This window comes from Lycorma delicatula, chromosome 2 (genome assembly GCF_047948215.1).
Source record: "Lycorma delicatula isolate Av1 chromosome 2, ASM4794821v1, whole genome shotgun sequence".
Lineage (NCBI taxonomy): Eukaryota > Metazoa > Arthropoda > Insecta > Hemiptera > Fulgoridae > Lycorma > Lycorma delicatula.
This window is the reverse complement of record NC_134456.1, coordinates 52,916,244-52,931,845: the sequence shown is the minus strand read 5'-3', so window position 1 is coordinate 52,931,845 and position 15,602 is coordinate 52,916,244. Positions and strand designations below refer to the sequence as shown.

Below are 15,602 nucleotides of genomic sequence, written 5' to 3'. Positions count from 1 at the left end.
TTTATTTGTTCATCAGTAAATCTGTGGAAAGTCAGTAAGATGAATTTGATAAAGTCGTTCTTGAGTTATGCTCGATTTAAATCGAAAAAGAATTTTCTCCGTTATCTATCACTACTGAATTAAATTGTGCACAAATACGCTTTCATGAAAACTAAAGCTCCCTTTAAGTATAAATCAAATACGCTAGATCGCAGCACATACAGTTTTATTCGAAGTACATTTACCAAAGGTTTTTCTAAAATATGTTTTACAAATAATATAATTAATATAATTACTTCAGGTTTTTGTCCTTATTACTATTATTTTAATAATTTTAAAAATAATTTTTATTATACATTTCAAAATAATTAGCGTAATACTTGATGTATACTTAAATGGAGCTGTAATTTTCATGAAAGCATTAGTGTAAGTGCATTATATTTAATAGGGGGAAAAAAGCTGAAAATATATCCAAAAACCCCTTTTTTTGGCCCTAACTCCGATTGCTGCGAACCGATTCACCTGAAAATCAATAGGGCTCTATTCTCAGTAGGTTTACATCACTCTACCAAGTTTTGTCAAAATCGGTTTAGATTTGCGTCCGGTAGAGCGAACAAAAAATTTTACATGTAAATATATAAACAAGACCGGGCGCAATAGCGATTTCCAAATTATTTTGGAAATCCATTAAAAACTGTTAAATTTGGTTTGGTTTGACGTTTAAAAAGTTCAGTCTTAAAACATTTTCGTCACCAACCATCAATATTGCTAATAGCAATATGCTATATTTTGCAATTTGCTATTTGCACGAAATAGCAAATTTCGTGAAAGATCTTTACCTCGTACCGATTCAACAAAAAAACATTTAAGTTTTGATAAATAGCGTAGATTGTTTATCAAAACGTCAGTCATTGGACTGTTTTAAAACAATTTTTTTCTTCTTTTTAAACATCCTAGTCTCAGGGTACCTTTTACTCTTACATCCTGTATTTTCTGTTTTCCTTCGACTATCTTCCTTTTATATCCTTACTTTTTAGAAATAAGTTCATTAACTGTGGATTAACCTAATAACTTATAATTTTCTTTTTTAAAGTTTCTTCTTTAATTTGTTTTGAAATTTTCATATTGTGCATGATATTATTTTCGACATTAATCTCTACATTTAATCCCCTTATTTTAAACATTAATCTCTACACCTTATTTCAAAAATCTCTAGTTTTGGTTTTAATAAGTTTCCTATAACTCCTTCGCTGATTTAAGCTCTCCACTTCATAAGAATTAATTTATAAATTGTGGATTTATTTTTTATACCAGAAAATTTATTTTCTGTACAAAGAATTTCTTTCCTGGTATGTAACGATCAGTTTTTAAAATAAACCTTTTTTTTATTTTATCTACCCTTTATAATTTTACCACCTAAATTACAAAGTTCTACAACTCTTGGAGACTTTATTTGAAATTTCCTAGAATTTAACTCCTAATTATGGTCCATCTTATCGCATTTTAATACCTTTATTTTACTTCTTACTTATAAAAATAAAAAATACTAATTTTATTTATGTACATTAATTCCTGTTAAAATTTATCTACACGTGACAAAACGTAAAACCCGAAAAACAAAATAAAAAAGTATCAAGCCCGAACTACTACGTCGATTCAAGACCTACAGTAAATCACTTAGTAGCTTTACTAAACACGAATCAAGAATCGATCCCAGGACCTACTGTATATTGACCAACAACTGTGTAAATCGAACTTCTGAGGTCTGCTATTTTTGAAAAATAATACAATAAGTGTGTAGAAAAAGGACTGTAGTATATAAAAAAATTTTCGTTGTATAATTGAGTAATGTCGTAAAAGGAAAACAATGTTTAATGCTACACGTGCATTAGTAATTTATAGCGTTTATCGGTAATTGCGCAATAAATTAATATGCGTACGTACGAAAGAAGTAGTTCTTTTTTATTATATACCATGAGTATGCTTGTATATTAACAGTTTCGAAATCAAGGTTTTATGGCGTACATAAGAATAATTGGTTAATACTAGCAGACAAATTTATCCTGAGTTGCCTAAAAAGTAATATATAATAGTTACCTATGTAGACCTCGCCACTGGCCGCCATCGCTTTCTTTATCTCTTAGATAGTTCTCAATTATTCTCTCTCACTATTGAATACGTGGTTAGTTTAAAGGAATATACGTTTAATTTAAAGGATTATACCTTCTAAACGAATCTAAAGGAATACTAATAACAACAAAAACAACAGCGCTATCCACAGGTTGTTAACAAAATTATATATCAATAATAAAAACATAATCCTTCATTACTATTACACACACATATACAAAATTTAATACCTAAGAAAAAACCAGTTTCGAAAGGAAAAAGTAGAAAGGAAGAAGTCTGATTTTGTTTGTTTCACGGTGGTCGTCATCATCGTGATTTTAAAATGCGTGTGCATGTTTAAGTGTTTTATTCCATACACGCACGCACACGTAATCACTCATTTATATATATATATTCACGGATCTATTTTTTATTATTTTTTTCAATAAAAAAGTTATTAAAATAATTTCTTTCATTCGTACCTTACCTATCATTTTTATTATAAATTACGAATTATTAGATTAAAAGTAGTTTTTTATAGATTTTCCTTATTTGATTCAAACACGTAATATAGGATAATTTAACTTTTTTTTAAATCTAGGTCTGTAAACATCACTACATCAGTTTTTCTTATTTTTATTGCTATAAAAAAGGTAATTTTGCTGTTTAAGGAAAATCTATAAAATAATATTTATTCATCATTATTTTGTAGGGTTAACTTCTTCCAGACACAAGAATTTTAAAACAAAGTAGGATCTTACATTTACACTACAACTTTAAGATAAGATAATACCTATTTATATTTTATAAAATATTATGTTTTCTTATTAAAATTTTTACACTACAAATATATATATATATATATTTCCGTAGTGGAGAAAAAAGCTCTGCCAGCTGCCGCTAGGCCAAGTCTGACGGCAGTACGGGACTCTCACCCGGTAAAATACCCCCCCCCCCCCCCCAGTCACGCAGGGGCCGGAACTAATCCCTATGGCATGTACTTAACCCCGGCGTGATCACCCGAGCTCTCTGCCATCCGAATCAACCCCATGACGTCCCCTGGGGATGATTGACGGACGGCGACTCCGGGGAACCCCAGCCACTTACTCCAAGACGCTGGCCCCACGATTATTCCTCTTCGGATTCCATGTTTCGGTTCATACGTTAATCCATATTCTACAGAATTCTCCCCTCCTGCGCTTTTTCACGTATCATGGTGGAGACCAAGGTTTTTTTTTTCTATCCCCTTCTCCCCCCAACCGGATATCCAATTATCTCAGTTGGGGAAAGTGTCCATTTACTCTAAGGAGGCGTCCCCCGCCCACCGGTAGCACACCCGGCACGACCGGTTAGCCTCCCCGGTCTCGGATCTTTACTTCTTTGTTTGCCTGCCTCAAATTCCCCGCCTCAGAGATGACTGGCTACGCCGCCCCCCACCGCCTCAACAGGGAACCGGGTCTCGGTCTTTATGCCACCCCTCAAACCGGCGGCACCGACTCCACCGAGTGCCAGGGCACCCGCAGGGCCGACACCGCCGGCCAGGACTCGGTCTTTCTTTTACCCAACTTCTCCCCAGGAGTTCCCTCCCTTCTCAGGAACCCGCATACCTCGGCATACGGGCCCTCCACGGAGGGACTGTCCTAGTTTCTTCTTCCTTAGAGCGGAGAACATCACCCGCGAACCTTCTAAACCAATTCCAGTTTACATCACTGAACACCAGCCAGTTGATTAAAATATCCGGTGTTAGCCTGTTTGCAGAGATCTCACTTCTGTTGGGTGCCCATCTGAGACAAACAAAAATAGTATGTTCAGCGTTGTCTATCTCTTGGCAGTAATCACACTGCGGTGTAGCCCTTTTTCCAATTTTATATAAGAACTGACCAAAGGAGCCATGACCCGTCAATAATTGTGTAACATAGAAGTCATACGTTGCCCCTTCTTTTATCTTTCCAATTTCTTATGTTAGGGATTAGTCTTCTGGTCCAATCCCCCACGTTTGAGCAAGCCGATGCATTCTGCCATTCCTGATCTATTAAAACTGCAACTCATCTCTTGACAGTCCCGTAAATCTTAATGTACGCCCTTTGACTTGTAGGTCAATAGGGGGGACCTCAGTCAGTATACACAGTGCATCATATGAAACAGTCCTGTACCCTGCAGCAACCCGTAGCAGAGCAAGCGTCTCCCCATACCGGGGCCGCATATAGTATCGCAGACGTAGTGGCTGCAGTTATCAACCTCCTAATCTCCATCCTTGGTGCGCCGTGGTTATGAAAGAGACCCCTCAGAGCCTTGATAGTGGGGGTTACCCTCTTACTTATCATATCGACATGGTTCCCGAATTTTAGGCTTTTGTCCAGCATAACTCCAAGATATTTTGCATTATTGACCTCTATAATTCGTTCTCCTCTAATGTCTAAGTTGATATTCCTTATCTGTCTTCTTCCAGAGAAAATTATACAGCTAGATTTCGTAGGATATATCTGCAGCAAGTTCCTTTCCAGCCACTCATCTATTAGACTTAAAGCCCGATTGGCTTTTTCCTCTATGTTCACGACCTCCTTATCTTCAACTAAAACCGCTAAATCATCAGCATACCCTATCACGAATACCCCCTCCGGGTAGTTCAGTCTGAAAACCCCATCGTAAAAGATGTTCCAGAGGATGGGCCCAAGTACGGACCCCTGAGGGACACCTCCAAAAATTTGGAATGTAGACTTCCCCTCTAGCGTTTTCACTTCAATATATTTTTGATGAAGGTATTGATTGATTTGATTAATCAGGTAATCGCTAATGTTCATTCCTTGTAATGCTTCAATTATTGATGGCCATGGAACGGATCCGAATGCGTTTTTAATGTCTAATATTACCATTAAGGCGAGTTTCCTGGTCCTCCTCGATCCTCTTCTGCTTGTTAATGCCCAGTTCATGACTCTATTTATCGCATAATGTCCTTTCCTGAAGCCATATTGCTCTGGGTGTAGGCAGTCCCTCTCTTCAATTTCTTCTCTCAGCCTGGCTGCTATTAATCTTTCAGCGACTTTGCCCATGTTATTTATGAGACTGATTGGTCTGTAACCTCCTTGTCCGTTGTTTGTTCCTGCTTTGGGGAGGAGTACTGTCCTGGATGCTTTCCAGCAATCAGGAAAAGTGCAGTTTTGCAGACCATAACTGGCTATGTCTACCATTTCCCAGGGAATAATCTTTGCCAGTCCTTTAATAACGGCAGCCGGTATTCCGTCGGTCCTGGGCTTTTTTTATGATTCAGTTTTTTAATTGCCTCCAGGACTTCCTGTTGTGTGAATCTGCCACCTTCACATCTGATCACTTCTCTATTAGCAGACTCCTCTCTAGGGAACAAGGCTCTTACTTGTTGTGCCGACATTTCGTTACTTAATGTCGGCACATGTCTATCCAAACGTTTGGTTATGATCCTGAATGCCTTCCCCCAGGGGTCGGCATCCAGATCATCACACAGCTCCTGCCATTTTCTTTTCTTGGATTGTTTTATAAGGAAGTTAAGTTTCTTCCTGGCATTCCTGTATTCTTCTACGGCTAGGCGACCTTCTTCTTCCACGCCCGTTCGGGCTCGTAGTCGCTGGGCTATTCTCTTTTTCCTCTGCATTATTCTCCTTTGATCCTCGATATCACTAGACCACCAATAAACTGGATGATGTCTGTTGGTATTCTTTGGTATATTGGCTATTTCATCTTTAATTATATTTTGAAATATCTCCGGATCTATCCGCGCACAACTCATGATCTTATTTGCCGCTTCCCTAGTCACACGGTGAATCTGATAATCTGTGAGCCTATGGTTGATGTTTATCTGCATTACTCTTGAAGAACGGTCTCTAATGGTAATCGAAACAGCCTTGTGGTCACTTTCAGTCTCTTCATTAAGCACTGAGAAATCAGTTGTGTCGATACGTATTCTACTATCTATTATTACCAGGTCGATAATCGATTCGTGCCCCCTAGCGCTATATGTGGCTGCTCCATCATTCACACAAATCGCTCCTGTAACCTCCAATAGATCTTCTAGGATTCTTCCTCTGGCGTTAGAAGAAGCAGCCCCATCCAGGGTGGTTCTGCAATTGAAATATCCTAACACTATTGCTCTCTTACGGGACCGCATCACGACTTGTTGTAGATTAAATATTCTGTGTTGAAAAAACTCCAGAGCGCAGTTTAGGCTGATATATACCCCAATGATTACTATGTCACGCAGCTCTATAGCCACAATACCCTCATCTCTGTAGTATAGGCTATAGTCTATATTACCTACAATCCCCCTGATAGCCACATCCCCGTTTCTATCTGGTACCCATTGACCTCTAGCCACTGAATTTACATTAGATTAGTGGCTACCAGGAAGTTGTAGTTGCCTCTTGTGGCAATCTCTGTAGACAGGTCGCATGATAGTAAACTTCTATTGTTATTTATTAAGAGTATCTTACTCATGATTCCTATTGCAATCCAAACTGCCAGTTCTATGTGCTGTGCTTCTGCAGTCTAGACATTTTGTTGCTTCTCTGCAGTCTTTAATCACATGGCCCGATTTCCCGCAGTTGAAGCACAAGTCAGTACGATCCGGTCCTCTGCAGTCTCTCCTACCATGCCCGGTCCCCCAGCAGCGGTAGCATTTCTCAGTTTCCGTTCTAATATATGCTCTACAGCTCACCCATCCGACTCTCAGTCTAGATGCAATCAGTTTTGTCGCTCCCCTATGGGTGGTAATGACAGTGCCATTTTTGGTATTCCCATATGCTTCTCTTAGAGATGTTACCTGAAAACTTTCTTCTACGCCAAGTACCTTTTCCACCGCCTCTTTGACCTCTTGTTCCGTGGTATCACAGAGCATGTCTTTCACATGTACCATCGTTTAACGATCCCCTTTTGTTCTGATATCTACCTGGAGTTCCTCCGCCCTGTTCTTAAGTAATGAAGAGAACTCTCCTGCTTTTTGCGACCCGCTTATTCTAACCTCTAATTGTTGATCTCTGCCTTTCCTTATAGACAGTATCTCCCCAGCTTCTTCTGCTTTGACTTTTTCTTTCATGGTCTTTAGGAGGTCTGCGTATGACTTTCCTTGCGCTTTAACGACTACCGTTTTGTTCTCAACAACCGGTGGCGTTCCTCGTCTCGCCGATGCTGATCTAGACCTTGCTCTCCCCTGATCACCCAGGTTAGGAAGGACCATTCTAGGGAGGGTTTTGCTCTTCCTCATTAAATATATTACAATTTTCTTAATTAATATTCCAGCCGGGCCGGTGGGCATTACAAAAACGGAGAACTCTGATTTTCCAACCACCCTTCTGAGTGCCTTTATTACATGGGTCGCCATAGCCTTGTCTCCACTGCCAGAATCGTAAATGACTGTATATTTTGTTCCTCCCGTGGTTATTTTGTTGTCATCCAGAATTGTGGAATCTTGCAAAATCGTTGCACCCGGTCTCGCTCTGCGTACTTACTGTTGGGCCTCAAACCATTTAAGTCCACGAAGTGGCAACTGTCGTCTCCAGGTTTTAGAACACTTACCTGAGTCAGCCGGTTCATCACCCATGTAGACCACCTAGTTGGTAATCGGTCGATGAGTTGTTCATCTGATAAGTCGACGTCAAGTATGTCAGACATTTCACTTTTATAGTGACCCTCGGTCTGTGTGCTCTGGTTTGTCACCTCCGGTGACTCTTCGTTGAGTCTCAGTAGTTCCTTATAAATGACTGTCAATTCTCTTTCGTGTGCTTTAATTGCGGTTGCACTCACCTTACCAGTCATTTGTCTCAGTTGAACCAATGCATTCCCTAACTTATAAGTGACTTCTTTTAAGGTAAGAGGGGCCTCCTCCTCCTCTGACGAGCTCTTTTGCTCTTTTAGCCACTCTCCCCTCAACGTTTTTCCATTTTATCTTATCTTGACTAGCTACACTGATGTCCATACCTTCGGTTTCTTCTGTGGTGTTTTCCTTCTTTCCAGTGTTCCTTCGCGAGGGTCCAGCCTCTTGCGAGGCTGTGTCTTCAACGGGCAGTGAGCCACGTCGTCTCGTACCTTCGATTTGGTATCAGGGTGCGATTCCGCATCCAACGATACCCCACACGGTCGGGTGCCCCAAAAAAAGATTTTTGGGGCGGTGAGGGGGAAGGTAAAATGTATCTATCCGAAAATATGGTCCAAAATTTTTTTGGAGAGGGAGGGGGTCAAAGGGTAGGGAGGTTTTTGGATCGGATAGATCTCAAGGAAGTTTGGTTCTATTGTTAAAATTACAGGAAATATGGAGGATGAGGATTTGACCGTATAAAGTATGTCTCGACACTTAGAAAAATTCTCGTAGTATAAATTCTACGAAAAATTGTACAAGTCCTTGTTTACTTCTTTTACTAGTGACGTAACAGACAAGACAAAGCTTGCCGTTACACTTAGAAAATGTTACTCTATATTAGTTAATAAGTATAACCTTAAAGTTCTAAAAAAAACTAATTCAAAATAGTTTTTAACTCACTGTATTGAATTAAATTGACACGTAATGACTCATAATGATTATTACATCACTATAAGAACCTTAACTGTTCTCCAAAAAGTCAAAAAGAACAGTAAAACACTTCAGTTCACTCAAATATTTGTTTTTTCTAAAACCTCTAATAACTTTAATAATCCACATCCAAAACTCATAAAAACGTATACACTTGTCCGTTATCCTTACCTCGAAAGTTTACAATGTCCTGTTCCAATTAAATAACCAAAAAACCAACCGAAAAAGCACAAGATTCCGGAGCTCAGAAAACACGTCTACACGCAGTGTCATCCACAACTCGACTCATGGTGGAGACCACTGTCAATACTTTATCCCACTTGTCCTTAGTGCTAAGCATTTCTCTTATGATATTGTTCGTGCCCAATATTCCTTGCTCCTCCAGTCCGACTCTCAAATCCCGCCATCTTGGGAAGGATAACACCACTTTTTCCGCGGTATCCTGTTCCTCGCAATCATGAAATTGGTTGGTGATGCTCCTACCCATCCGTTGTAAGTAACCATGAAAACATCCGTGGCCAGACAGGAATTGAGTAAATTCGAAGTTCGTGTCTCCATGATTGCTCTCTGTCCAACTTCCGACATCCCTGATGAGCTCGTATGTCCATCTACCCTTCGGTGTCGTTTGCCACCTTCCGTTCTACTCTGTTTATAGTTCATCTACTGCTGACCTCCTGTCTCTACCGTTCACAATGAGGATCCTCATCCTAGCTTGCAAATCCACCGGAGGAACCCCCTCCCGTCACTGAAGCCGCCTCTGTACTTATGGTTCTGTATCCTGCGATTATCCAGAGGTCTACAAATAATTACAAGATGCATTCATCGCTAGGCTCATGTTTATTTAATAGCATCTGTAACACAATATTCATATCTAAGTTGTTTCTAAAAGGAACATTTTTGAATTTAATTAATAGGAAAATCTTCAGTACAAAAAATAAGCTCTAGTCCTCTACATTAATTACATAAACATTATTTCTTCCGTGGAAAAATAATCGATGAGAATAAAAAAAAAATGCCTCATTTGAGAAAAATTGAACAAATTATTAATTATGCCGAAATGTTTATAATAAATCTACAAAAGTGACATTCACAAACAAAGTTGTGAATGAATCCCCAACAAAACTGAAAAAATACAATACTAAGTGGTAAAAACCGATCACATAGGAAAAGAAAATTGCTAAAGAAATAATTTTTTCTTTAAAAACCTGTAAGTAAAAAAAAAAATCAATATTTATAACAAATAAAAAAATAATATTTATAACAAAGTAATGATACTCGTATACTGAAACTAGAATAAGTGGGAGTTTAAATATTTTTAGGCGAGTTTAAAGAAAAATTTTTTTTTGGCTTTTAGAGATTTTAAATATTTTATAATTCTATCAAATTATAACTTAAAATACCGCCGATTTTGTATTCTAGTTTAAACTTCCACAGGTTTTCCGCTTAAGTATAATAGTCAAGTAGAATGTAACTAATTATTTCTCGGCAGTTATCTAGGGGAAAAAAAAGAACATCAACAGACGATATATCATATCTATGCCTGGTTTGCCCTGAGCATACTCAACAAACAAATTCTTCATTCAAAAATACCATTTATAATTGAGAGCCGTGTTATGAGATTTAGATACTGTCAGTGAGAATGAGGGAAAATATAATTTCTTCAAATAAGAATTTTTTTTTAAACAGTAGTTTTAAAGATTTGCAAAAAATTGATTATTTGGCTATTCCAGGAGAATGGAGTAGGATGGTGTATTTGTTTGTTTGTTCGTTCGTTCGATTGCGTGTTTTATGTGTTCTTGTAAGTTTAGAACGACTGCATTGATATTCATGAAATATCTAAATATCAAAGCTTCTTTTCATTTGTACAAGTCATAATGATTCTTCTCATTTGTACAAGTCAGATATACAGAAAAAATGTTGGTCAGATATTTTGCAACTATCATCGAGATATTATTTTCATTCTCCTCCTGGTCATAGATTCAAAAACGGATTAAAAGGATTTTCATTCTCTTCATTTTTATTTTTGAAATGTTTCATATTGAGAAAAAGTAATTTGTAAATCATAGTACTGTCGATGTATAAGATATCTAAATTATTTTTGGAATATAGGAAACATCAAATCCTTCCTCAACCAGAGTATACTATTAAAACAAAACGGGTAAATCTTTGGTTTTATATGATCCTACATATTTTAAGAAACTCTGTACTTATTTTAAGTTTATTTTAAAATTTGGTTAAGTGTAATGAAAAATTGAATAATTTTTAAAAGTGTACAAGTATTAATATTTAATGGAAGAATCGATTTGAAATTGAAATATTGATTTAAGATTTTATTAATACTGTTATGATTTTTTTAAATTAAATCGGTTACTGTTTCGCTACGCACACCAGTTCTTATCTACATCCTAGAAAGGAACCCTTGATTAAAATAATAAAATGCTTGAACTGTTTCGTTATTAATACCGAATGCCCTTAAATGTTTTTTTAACAAATAGTTCTAAAATATTTTATTAAATCGTTGTTTATAGTTTTATTATTAGGTTTTATCCCTTTTGATTGAAATTATCCTCAGGAAGAAAATTTTAATCAAAGTTTTCTATTAGATAAGAGATTACCACCAACCTTTTCCGAAATTCAGAATTTCTAATTACATTTTCTTTTATAAAAATGAAATAAAATTTTTAAATAAAATTTCAATAAATTTTAATTTTAATTAAATAACTTCAAGTTGAAATATTTTCCAAACTTTTTTTCAGTAGAGAAAAATCTCAATATACTTACTTACCTACCTCAGTACACTAAGTTAGAGATAATATATATATTTATATAGGTATGTTTGTGTACGTATATACTTATATAATTTGAGTACGAGCAGATAATGAAATTAATTATAAAACACTCATCTAATGATTTCTGCATTTAATTCATACCACGTGCCGAATTCATGTTAATAATAGGATTTAACCGATTCATGAATGACCTAATTAAAATAATATTGTTTAGCTAACGTCGAGTTTCAACATGCAACCACGCGTAATACTGAATTATATTATACGGTATTTATAATCTTCGATCAACGTCAATGATGAAAACAAAAAAAATTTCATAATTAAAACACTTTCATTGTTCTAATAAAAAGTATACGAATAATTATAAAAACAAATTAACACAAAAGTAGTAAAACACATTTTTAATTCTAATTCTATAATTTTTCTTCCATATTTCTTTGAGATAAAAATTAATATACTTTTGATGATCTAGTTAGGGTAAAATTCGTAGAGAAAGAAAAAGGCTGGAATATTATAAAATAGATAACTAAGAATACAGTAATTTACAGGTAAAATATGTTGAAATTAAAAAATTAATATTTAATTGATGGGAGTGGGAAATTGATCAACCAATCGAATAATAGATAAACAGAAAAAACTGTTATTAAAATCATAATAATGGATATATTAACTGTGTTTTACAACCATCCTCCAACGTTGCATCATAAGAGCTGGTTGGCATGACAGCTAATATCCTGCTATAGTACTAACTACTCAACAGTCGCTTTGATGAATGATAGAAATTTATTTCAGAGCAGTACGTTAATTTGCAAACTTTGCTCGGATATCATACATTGTCTATGCACATAAAAGTGATCATGTGCGTGCCTGATAAAGCCGTGTAGTGGTCGAAGCGCGCTAGTACTGCAACCGTAATCCATTAAAATATTCCTGTCACATATTATTTATTTATTTATTATTAATGATTAACTCAACATAAACAATAAGTACATAAATTTAACATAGATCAGAAATTAGATGCACTATTAATATTAGAAATACATCTAAAATAATATTTTTAAAATACCGGTATACGTTGCATATACCACCAATATCGGAGTCGGAAGAGTCCATGGCAAACGGTCTTTATTCATAAAGAATTGCACCATTACCATCAGTTACCTCCGTACAAAACGTATTGATATATTTAGTTCCTCATTCCTCATCATCATTCCTAATTCCTATTCCTAATTCCTCATCAAAGTCCTGCGTTGACAATTGACGATAATCCAATACAATATAAAGATAGCGTAAGATATTTAGGACTAGTATTGGATAAATCCCTTACATGGGGATTACATATACAGGACTTGAGTGATAGATGCAAAAGAGCCCTAAACATTATAAAATGTTTATCGAATTTAAATTGGGGCTCAGACAAAGAGACATTATTGAGATTGTACAAAGCATTGGTTCAATCTAAACTAGACTACGGATGTATCGTATATTCATTCGCTAGAAAGTCGCACTTAAGAAAGTTAGACGTAGTTAATAATAGCGGAATAAGATATGCAACAGGCGCTTTCCGCACAAGTCCGGCGGCTAGTCTGATGTCTGAACCCGGAATAATGCCACTACATTATAGAAGAGAGATCCTTTTGTTAAGATATGCAGCAAATGTATGGGCTTTCCATGCTCATATAAATAATAAATTGTTTACGAATCATACTATGGCTGCAGTATATGAACATCGTGCTACCTATTCTAGACCAACCGGAATTAGGTACCACGAATTAAGAACAAAATATGAAATTGCTATACCAGAGACACTAGCAATTTCTACTAGAGAAATACCGCCATGGCTCTTGCCAGCGGTAAATACAAGTTTGGATCTCTCTCAAGGAGAAATAAAAAAGAAACGAGCAGTGATCATCGAGCAGGAATATTTAGCAACCGTCAGTACTTACGAAGAATATATTAGAATTTACACTGACGGTTCTAAAACCAAACATGGTGTTGGATGCTCGATATATGTAAATGAAGAAGCCCACTTTTGGAGACTGCCAGATGTGGCCAGTGTCTACACGGCAGAACTCACTGCAATTCAGCAAGCTCTTCGCTACACTGAACACTATTGCGAAGAGAGAGTGCTAATATGTTCCGATTCATTAAGTGCACTCGTCGCAATTCGGAACAAGAACATTAAGGATGTCCTAATTGCAAACATCTTGTCCATTTTATACGTACTAAAACAACGAGGACAGCGATGCGTATTTGTATGGACTCCAGGGCATGCTGGTATTACAGGTAATGAAATCGCAGACGAAACTGCCAGAAAGGCAACAGTCTGCGATGACTTGGATGCATTTCCTGTAAGAGTGGCAGATGTTAAAAACCGTCTAACAAACATAGTAAGAAACAAGTGGAACGCTGAATGGAGGAGATTAAATACAAAATTAAACACAGTAAAATCTTCTCCTTATAAATGGAAAAGCGACTATAAGTTAACTCGCCGTGAACAAGTAGCGGTGACCAGACTTAGAATCGGTCATACGCGATTAACAAATTTATATTTGTTAACCGGCGTAAGAGACCAATGTGCGGTGTTTGTAATAAAACACTGACAATCAAGCATCTAATAGAAGAGTGTACCATATATGAGGACCTCAGAAAGAGGTTCCGTCTTACAAATAATATTAGTGCTGATCTGGATAAATGAAATTAAGAAAATATAGTTGCATTTTTACACGCCAGTGGACTTCTTAAAAGTCTATAAAATGGAAGTTTAAAGCTGTGGTAAAAGATACTCTAAGCGGTAGTTTTATATATACATATAAGGGAGTCTCGAAGCGTGGCACGTATAGTGACGGGAGGTAGCCCTCTTGCCTAGGCCATTTGGCTCACCTGCATTCAAGAGCAGTGAGTCGCGGTGCGTCCGATGATGGCATGGGGGACCCTCAAGGGTGGATTGAGGGCGCGAGGCTATGGGTGTACGCCGTGCATGCCTATGGCCTGATATAAGAAGGATTCAACTGCCACGGCACCCTGGCACGACTGATATACTGCTCAACGGCGGTTCTGGTCGCCCCGAGGGTGTTTAAACAAACTATAAATGAGACTTCGTAGAAGAAAGAAAGAAAGATATGGTATTGATAAGTTTAATTTTAATTTTAATTTCATGGTCTTTTGAGAACCTATCTCAAATTTTAATATTGGGGCCCTTTACACCCCGTAAGTGTTTGTGATTGTCCTTGTCTTTTATGTTTTAATGTTTATTGTGAAGTTTGTGTTTTTAAATAAAATGTAAGGACCCTTTACACCCTTACATATGAAGATTCCTGATGGAGATGATAATTTATTTTAAAGAATGTGATGAGGGCTAATGACCTTAGCAGTCGATGCCCGTAAAAATTCAGTTAAAAAAAAAAAAAACAAAAAAAACTAACAGTCCAATTATTGATTTTATTTATATCTTTATTATTCTTACGTCTTTATATCTTTATTTACCAACTTCAAATATATCGAAGCCAATTATCGAACTAATATTGAAAATAGATATTACTGATAAAAGCAGTACTAAAACAGAATTGACAACATACGAGAAAGCCAAATGAAAAAAGCATGATGCTGCTCTTGAGCAGCATGACAAAAGCATGATGCTTTTGTAAAGTATTACAAAATTTTGCTGACGAATCTATTTAGCATCTAGAAAATTATGAAATGACCAAAACAATCGGATCCACGTTTGAAAATCGGAAGAAGCTAGACTGTAAGTGACTATGAGAAAGCTGAATTTATAAAAATTTTCTTTTATTTGAATTTATATTTTTTATTTTTTTATTTGAAATTATAAAAATATATAAGATAAAAGATAGATTTATTTAAAGTACATCCATAGTATTTTAAATTCAGACACAAGAAATAGAGTTAAATTTAATAGAGTTAAATTGATGTATTTATCAATTTAAAAAATTTACTAAAAAATAATTCTATTCAGAAGAGGCAATTGAAACATTTTTGAGCACATATTGATGAAATGTTGAACGGGATCCAAATTAATCGTGCATTTTTTTATTAGTATTTTTTTTTTTTTTTTTAAATTCAACAGAGTAATATTGTTTCTTTAAAGGAAAATCTTTTAAATGTATTTAAAATAAATAAGTGGAAAGATTTTTTTAAAAAGTTTGGCAATTTATTAAAATGGCAACGACCCT

The 15,602-nt window shown here is 36.1% G+C and overlaps 1 protein-coding gene across 1 annotated transcript; it reads right to left on the bottom strand.

Moving 5' to 3' along the window:
* Positions 1-5,269: 5,269 nt before the first annotated feature.
* On the bottom strand, positions 5,270-6,226 carry LOC142319876 (uncharacterized). The gene has a single exon (XM_075357548.1). It carries the CDS (start codon positions 6,224-6,226, stop codon positions 5,270-5,272), a length of 957 nt encoding a protein of 318 aa, XP_075213663.1.
* Positions 6,227-15,602: the final 9,376 nt, after the last annotated feature.